Source organism: Chrysoperla carnea, chromosome 4, assembly GCF_905475395.1.
Source record: "Chrysoperla carnea chromosome 4, inChrCarn1.1, whole genome shotgun sequence".
NCBI classification, from domain to species: Eukaryota; Metazoa; Arthropoda; class Insecta; order Neuroptera; family Chrysopidae; genus Chrysoperla; species Chrysoperla carnea.
In genome coordinates, this window is record NC_058340.1 from 47,450,221 (window position 1) to 47,458,730 (window position 8,510).

The 8,510-nt window shown below is 28.3% G+C and overlaps 1 protein-coding gene across 1 annotated transcript; it reads left to right on the top strand.

Moving 5' to 3' along the window:
• Positions 1-558: 558 nt before the first annotated feature.
• On the top strand, positions 559-7,735 carry LOC123298019 (dipeptidase 1-like). Its single transcript, XM_044879882.1, has 9 exons — positions 559-719; positions 3,623-3,785; positions 3,855-3,987; positions 5,019-5,239; positions 5,311-5,487; positions 5,899-5,986; positions 6,710-6,785; positions 6,856-7,000; positions 7,620-7,735. The coding sequence occupies exons 1-9, from the start codon at positions 631-633 to the stop codon at positions 7,731-7,733; spliced, it is 1,206 nt and encodes a 401-aa protein (XP_044735817.1). The 5' UTR covers positions 559-630; the 3' UTR covers positions 7,734-7,735.
• The last annotated feature ends 775 nt before the right edge of the window (positions 7,736-8,510 follow it).

The window sequence follows — 8,510 nt, forward strand, 5'->3', positions numbered from 1 at the left end:
AGAAACAATACGACAAATATGGCCAACAGTTGGCAACTATCGAAAGGTTTGAAAAATGGTTTACATTTTCATAAGTCTACTCAATTTTTCACGAATTTTATTGCCAATAACTTTTTTAACACAAAATAAAAATTTATTGCTGAAAAACACGAACATTCAAAAACTCGATATTCAAAAATTATAGTCCCAAATCACTGCAAAAACCTCAATTTTCTTTACTAAACTTACAATTTTTATCAAATAATAAATAAATAAAATTTTAATAGGTTTAATTCCATTCTTCTCTTGTTTTATAAAGAATTTAATATGTTTCCAATAATTTATATTAATTAATTTTTTACACAAGTAACTAATAAAAATTAGTTTGATAAAATTGATTAAAAATTCCACACACACTCTCTTACTTATCAAATACACAATTTATGAGTGCATGGCATTATCTTATTCAGTACGTACAAAGTAAAAGTATTGATTAGTTCGATTCAAGATAAATAATAATATTTAATTGCATGAACTATAAATTTTAGTACACAGTCAATGTTAAAATTAGTTGTACTTCACATCTGAGTCTTGATATAAAATTTAAAAAAAAACTATTGATTTTGAAAGTGCGGAAGAATAATTATAAATATGCCACATGTTTTATTAAAGTTGTTTACTTTGTGGTGTTTTGGATTTTCAGTAATTGTATGTCTTGAAGATATACTTGTTATTGATGGGTATGTGTTTCATTTTTTTGTCCCGATTAGAGCCTCTTCACTTGGGTACAACTTTTGGAAGAGAACCAACTTGCAGCAAGTCGGTTTCCGTAATTATTTTGATTTATTTAATTTGAATTGACAAATTAATAGTAAAAAATAGATAGAACAAAAGGTTATAAAAATATTCCTTATGAAAAAATAATCAACTTTTGTTTGAAACATTTTTTCGTAAACATCACTGTTTACCCGTGGTGGCGCAAATTAGGTGTAATATGATAGAATAAGCAACACTGCCTTTGCATGGTATTTCAAAAATTATTCAGTCAATTGTTTGTTTTCACTTGTTTTTTATAGAAATTGTTTGCCTTGTGTGTTTTGGATTTTGATTTATTGTACGTCTTATTGATATATAATTAATGGTTAGGTATGTGTTTAATTTTTTTCGATTATCGCGTGTATTATTTTTTAATTTTCATTAATCATTTGTAAAACTAAATATTTTATTCATAAAGTGTTTGTTTATAGAGGATAATAGAACTTACGGCCACTTTCAGGAAAAATAAGAATTAGATTATGCTATTGCAAAAAATCATATTATGATGAATAACATTATCATATTGATTACCAGGCTATTATAATAGTAATAATAATAGCAGGTCATTATAATAGCATAAAACAAAATAATTTTTGCAATAACACTTTATACTGTCTTAAACTTTCATAATAAAATGGGCTGGCGTGGGGTTATTACTAATTAAGTGGGGTAATGATGACCAAGCTATTAACATCCAATTAAAGCTGAAAAATTTTAGTGACTATTTTTATTCATGCTTTCAAATTATATTTTACAATTATGCTTTAAGATGAATCAATAACGTGTTATATGAAGAATATTAGTATAGATATAACAACTATTTTTAAAGAAGCTTTATTATTAGTTTGCCATTTTGGATATATTTTAGAGAGCTAATAATAGATAGATAATAATTAGCTATTTAAAATACATCCAAAATGTCAAACTAATAATAAAGCTTCTTTTGAAACAGTTGTTATATCTATATCAATATTTGTTAGTACCCGTTAGTATTGATTCATGTTCGCGATTACCTCTAAAGCGTAATTGTAAAATATAATTCGAAAACATGAAAATTGTGGTGAAACTAAATGTGGTGAACGAAAGTGATTTTCATTAAGCAAAAATTATTAAATTAATTGACAAATAGTTATCTTTTCAACAATGTATTTCAATTTTGCTACGTACTTCAAAGTGAAATTTTTTTAAAATGATTAATCAAGAGAGGTTTGACGAGCAAAATACGAAAATCGTTATGCATTTTTATTTGAATGGTTCTATTTAATGCAAATTTTTACAGTTTTTGTCAGCAATAACACGAGGAAATCATTTTTATTTAATTCGTTCTAAAAGCATTACGGCCTTTTTTTTTAAATAAATAAGAACAATGGAATACTCATGAATTCAAAAATATCGGGCCCGCTGAAAACTTTATTTACAGCTCCAATTATCATGTCAATGTGGATTTTTTTAAAATAATAATAATAAGATTAACTTGTCTGCAACTAAATAATGAGTATATGATTAATGGGTTTGTTTTTCGTTATACTTTCGATTTCAATCACGCAATATTTTTTTCTAAATTTCTATTTATCATTTACAATAATGATTTTCTTATTTCAATTAATTAATATTTCCTAATTAATAATTCTTTTGTTGGGAGATTGTATTTCATGTTCATTTAATATTACTTCCCTTAAAAATGTTTTATAAAATCCATAGCGATTCGTAGTGGGAAGTGCCCCGAAAAAAGTAAGATCTAAAATAACGACACATGATTGTTGTTATTAATATTTAGACAATTAAAAAAAAAAAAAAAAAAACAAACAAACAAACAAAAAGTAGCGTAAAAGTTTTATTGTTTATATTAAATAAACAAATGAAAAAATAAAAATTCCAGAAAACCCCAGAGCAGAAGTAATGATTTAATAAAAAAAAGATCCATTGTTAATTATGTAATAATTGCATTTTTATGCAAGAAACCAATTTGTTAATGAGATTTTTTCTTATAGACCATAGGTATTTTGATAAATAATTAATAGGTACTTACTTGAAACTTCGTCAGTATCTTCCTTTTACCGAGTCTACCAAACTTTCATATTCGATGATATTATAACTCCACAATAAATAATTTGTGTCCAGATATAAAAACTTTAGTTTCTTTTCAAAAATTGGGTAGTTTAAAAAAGTTTATATGAATTCTGAAAATATAAAGAATTTTGAACGATTATTTAAATAAATAATTCATTGACTTCAAAAGTAAGTAGGCATATTTTACGTTGGTCTTATGATAAAGCGGCTGTAAAATGGAACACTTTGACAATTTGACCCAGATTTAACCATAGAAAATGAAAAATGAAACTATAATTAAAACCTTAATAAAGAAATAAAAATAGTAAGAAACCGTGTCAACCGACTTCATTAAGGATGTTCGATCTGTGTTTAAATAATTTCAGATATACAATTTTTGTTTTAATTAATTAGTCTTCGATATTTCAAAAACTAAGACAGATATCGAAAAATTTTATTATTATTCTTTTCGTCTAAGTTTATCAAGTTATAAAAAAATTCATCGTAAAAGTTGAACTTCACGCAATCATTTTAATTTTTAATTGAGTGATCAAGATCATCTTTTAACTGTTGAAGACTCAATAATTTTTTGTAACATCTGTGACCGCGATGTATTTTGCATTTTGCGAGGATAAAACTTTTTTTAGTACCAGGCTGTAATTAACTGTTCACCTTGTGATAGATAATATATTACAGGCTGAGATGTTGATGTTGAAACGTGTTACACTTTGTATTTTTTAGCTTGATACTTACTAAATCCTACAACTTTATATTTCAGACATAACGATTTACCATGGAATATATATTCCAAACTGGGTTTAAATTTATCTAATTATGAATTCACTAAAAACTTAACCTCTGATCCTGTATGGGGACGTGAAAATTGCAAATCTTGTCATACGGATTTGCCAAGAATGAAAGCTGGAAAAGTCGGTGCACAGGTAAAGAAGATATGAATTAATTAATAATTAAAAATGCCTTTTTATATACAAAATCATTTTTACGTATAGTTTTGGAGTGCTTATGTTTCATGTAAAAGTAGTTATAAAGATGCAGTTGAATTGACTATGGAAATTATAGATTTGATTCATCGATTTGTTGAAAAATATCCACAGCATTTAGAATTTGTTACAACTTCACAAGGTGTGTACGATTATTTCTTATTATTAATAATAAGAAATAAGATTAATTATTCTTGTTTAGATAAGTATATATTACGTGTAATCGCCAACTACTTTTGCTCAAAGTCACGTCATAACGTTTCTTACATGATAAGGTTGTTGGCTTTCCCCTACGATAGTTATACTTGTTTCCAGCTCTAGCGTAATCTGACTTTAATATTTGAAAATTTATTTTATTATTTTTCGTTACCTCCCGCGTCACTTTCAAATTCTGTGAAGACTCCTTTGTTTCCTTGATACCATTTTGGTCTCAAACCCGTAATATACAATATAGATTACATTGCATTGTATAGATATCGATATCTAAGACAATAAATTTAATTCGAATTTTGTTTTAAATTTTACGAATTGCTTGACTAGTTTTAGGAAAACTGAAATTTTCTATTAACAGCAAAGTTTAAAGAAAGTTAATTTTACTATAGTTTAAGTTTATAATTTATCGTCAGTATATGTATCATCGGTATAAGTTCTAGTATTTAAAGTTTGAATTTTTTATTTTAGAACAAGAATTTTTCCGTGAATATTAAAAGGTTATTGAAAAAAGGTCCGATGGTAAACTGTGCCAAACTTTATTTTCTACGTCTTTTTGTACGATGATTTTAAAAACGATATTTAAAGAAACTTTCTTGTTAACCGTGCGTCAGAACAAATAACATCAAAAAACTTTTCGTCAGAGAGTTTTGTAAGGAATTCATAGTTTCTGTTTCGTTCTACGATTTAGGGACACCCTACAAAGATTTATGTTCAATTCAATTTCTTCCAGTTCAGTTCAATAGTTTAATGTGGACTCAACTCTTTTTTATTTCTTTAAGTATTTACTTTATATTATTTTATTTTTGAAGTTTAACTAAAGCAAAATAATAATAACAATAGGCAATCTTAGGGCAATATCGTTGTCCCTAATTAAAGGGAAAGGTGACATGTAAAAATTATTCATTATCTGACCTTCATACATGGCATAGTAACTTCTAAAATGCATTTGATTTTGTACAGGTATCTTAAATGCTTTTCAAGCTGGAAAAATTGCCAGTTTAATTGGAGTAGAAGGTGGCCACTCAATCGATTCCCGCTTAGGTATACTTCGTAAATATTATCAATTAGGCGTGAGATACATGACATTAACGCACTCATGTAATACACCATGGGCTGATGCAAGTCCAGTCGACGCAGACCCAAGTGCCCCAAACCATGCAGGTTTAACTGATTTTGGCAAGGTATTCAATAAAAGTTATTTATATCATATGTACAGTACCGTACCATTAGTAAATAAATTTAATATTTTCAGAAAGTAATTTTAGAAATGAATCGATTGGGAATGCTAGTCGATATATCTCATGTGTCACGTCGTGTTATGGAACAAGTATTAGAAATTTCATTGGCTCCGGTAATATTTTCACATTCATCAGCGTATGCAATTAATGCGCATCATCGAAATGTTCAAGATGATATCTTAGGAAAATTGGTAAGCGTATTTAATTTGATTGCAAACGATGTCTCAATAAGAGTGCACTACCTCAATTTTGTGCCAGTTTTCTCGTACAAATAGCAAGTCTGAAATTTGACTACTGTTGCCTATGATTGTTCCGATTATTAAAAAAGGGAAAGTAACGCTGAGACAGTGAAGTGAATTGCGATTGTTCATGAAAAGACTAAAGTCAGCTGTCCTCAGAGCCGCGGGGGCCATTTGCCGCATGTTTTATTCCATACTTAATCAGAGCATGTCTACATTACAATGCATTGAAAATATCCATTCCACTCAATACATATGTATTTCCATTTTTAAATGAAATAGTGCACTTTGATTGTGATACCTTTCGTGAACCATATTGTGCGTTTTTGAAAACTCGCCTTGTAAATGACATAATTGTTACAGGTAGTGAACAAAGGTATTATAATGGTGAACTTTTATGCAGGATTCGTAGCAGCTGACCCTCAAAAGGCTACAATCGATACTATTATTGGTACGTATTGATACATAAAAATTAGAGTTTGTTGAATAAATTTTTTGTTGGTTCAATAGATGCAAAAATCCGCCTCGGTGAATTTAGAGAGCAGTAACGTCTGCATGAGTGCGAAAGATACTGCTACTGTATAATGTATCGATGTACATTCTACTTGGTGAAGCAGCAAAATAATCCAAATGAATAAGAAAACGTTTTCTGCTGCTATGCTTTTGTAGATTCTTTCAAGAATGTTTAGGTGTAGAATAGAACAAAACGAATTCAACTAATAATGCTGTAGGTACATTATGCGAATAGAGTCTCACGAGATGAAGTTTGTAATAGATTCAAAATTATTAAGTATTTTTCTTCTAGAGTCAAAATTATGCGACGGCAATTTTTGTATCTCTTTAACTCCGAAAACAAAGGAAACAACTTTCTCACTCTGTAAATGAGGTGTATATCAAAATATTGCTACAATGTCTAGCCGTAAATTAAAAAGTAAAAATAGTTTCGAATCTCAACTAGGCACATTATTGTAGTCATCAGTATGAATTTGCTAATCGTAATATTCTGCAAAGGTAATATTCATAGAGGCATGTTTTTTGTCATTGCTGCTTTAATTATTGTCATTGATGTAATAACACGTACCAATTTTCAAACAAATTTACACAGGATCCTTAATATATTTACGGAAAGTTTGGACTCATCAAATTATTTCAATCAATATTATTTATTTTACAGATCATATCAATCATATTGTGAATATAACCGGGCATGACAATGTTGGCATAGGTGGTGATTACGACGGTGTAGAAAGGTATTTACTAATCAATAGACAAGCAATTTTAATGAACTGAACAAAATATTTATGCATTCAAAATTTTTAGACAGCCTCAAGGATTAGAAGATGTTTCCAAATATCAAGATTTATTTGCTGCGTTACAAAGAAAAAATCCACAACGATGGACTGTTGAAAATTTAAAAAAATTAGGACATAAAAACCTAATTCGAGTACTTGCTGAAGCTGAAAAGGTACATAAGAGTTTTATTTTAATCTTGAATATTAAGGGGTTAAAACAACCATAGCGCTCGGGAAATAAGACAAACAAACATTCGGGAAAACAGGCGTTAAAATAAAAAAATTTGTGAAACCGCTATTCAATGAAAAAAATTAAGAAATGACACAGAAATGATTCATAAAAGTAGGTTGATTTTTTACAATTCATTGCCTTTGATGTACAAGACTCCTCTGTATACCTTATAAGGCATTGTTATCAAAATCTTGAGTTTAAAAATGTATAACTGTTGAACAAGGCATCCTGTAAAAGTAATCCAAAACATGGTATTTAAAACACATTGTATACCCTTTCACCAAGTTTTATTAGCCCCCGAACTAAAACAGAGGTGTTTTATAAGTTTGACCGCTGTGTGTGTCTGCTTGTCTGTCTGTCTGTGGCATCGCAGCGCCTTAACGGATTGGCCGATTCTGGTTTTTTAGTTTCGTTGGAAAAGTAATTTAATGGAAAATATTCTAAGCTATGTTTCAAGGAGTTTAGGGTTCTGCAAAGAAAATTTTGTCGGGGGTTTATTAAATTTCACTTGTTTTAAAATGAGAAACCAATGATTCTCAATTATGTATTTCTGTTTTCAGGTTCGAGATAGTTTAATATTTGCTGAGCCTGATTCTAGTGTAATTGACAAAATAGATTTGGAAAATGAAAATGCTATCAATGGTGATATAAAAAAATGTCGCAGTGATTTATGATTTGTTTTTGAGAATTTTATTTAAATATTTAAATGATTTCTTTACAAATTTTAAAAAATTAAAATAAAATGGATACGAAAATTTTTAACAAAATCTCATTTAATGTATATCTGTTCTGATCTTTGAAAAATTGTAAGTGGAATGATATTGAAAACGTCGAATTATTCAAAAGTCAGACAGTTAACATTCTCACATACAAAGTCTTAAACTCAAATCCACATTCGTTAAAAAAACCATTAGAACCATCCATTTTTAATTTTTTCAGTTGTATTAAAAAACCATTTAAAGAATAAAATATAAAACTGTAGAAGTATACAATAAAAAAAAAAACCAAAATAAAAAAATATATAAATGTTCTATTCACGCCAAAATGTTTAAAAATGATCAACATGGAAAACCCAACATCCAGAACGACCACAATAACTTACAAATTTAAAATTACGTTCCGCACAAATAGCCTCTAACATTGTTTTAAATTGAAGTGATTCCAATTGATTTTCATCTGTTATTGTTGCATTTGTATATTTATCAGTTGGCCAAACTTCGTATAATGTTATTTTTGCTTTTTTATTTAAACCAACACCAATCGGAGGTTTATTAAAATCATTCGGATAAATATCAATATTTTTACGAGTAAATTGTAAATCCCTATCAATATTTAAATTATATACATCAACTGGTTCCAAAAATTCAATCGTACCATAACCAATTCTTCCGATTGTAAAATTCTCTACAATGCATGTTTGATTCGTATCATCCACATATGGTACTAATTCA

Coding starts and splice junctions, on each gene's coding strand:
- LOC123298019 (XM_044879882.1), top strand. CDS start 631: ATGCCACATGTTTTATTAAAGTTGTTTACTTTGTGGTGTTTTGGATTT. Junction 5,488..5,898: donor ATGATATCTTAGGAAAATTG/GTAAGCGTATTT, acceptor TAATTGTTACAG/GTAGTGAACAAAGGTATTAT. Junction 7,001..7,619: donor TACTTGCTGAAGCTGAAAAG/GTACATAAGAGT, acceptor TTCTGTTTTCAG/GTTCGAGATAGTTTAATATT.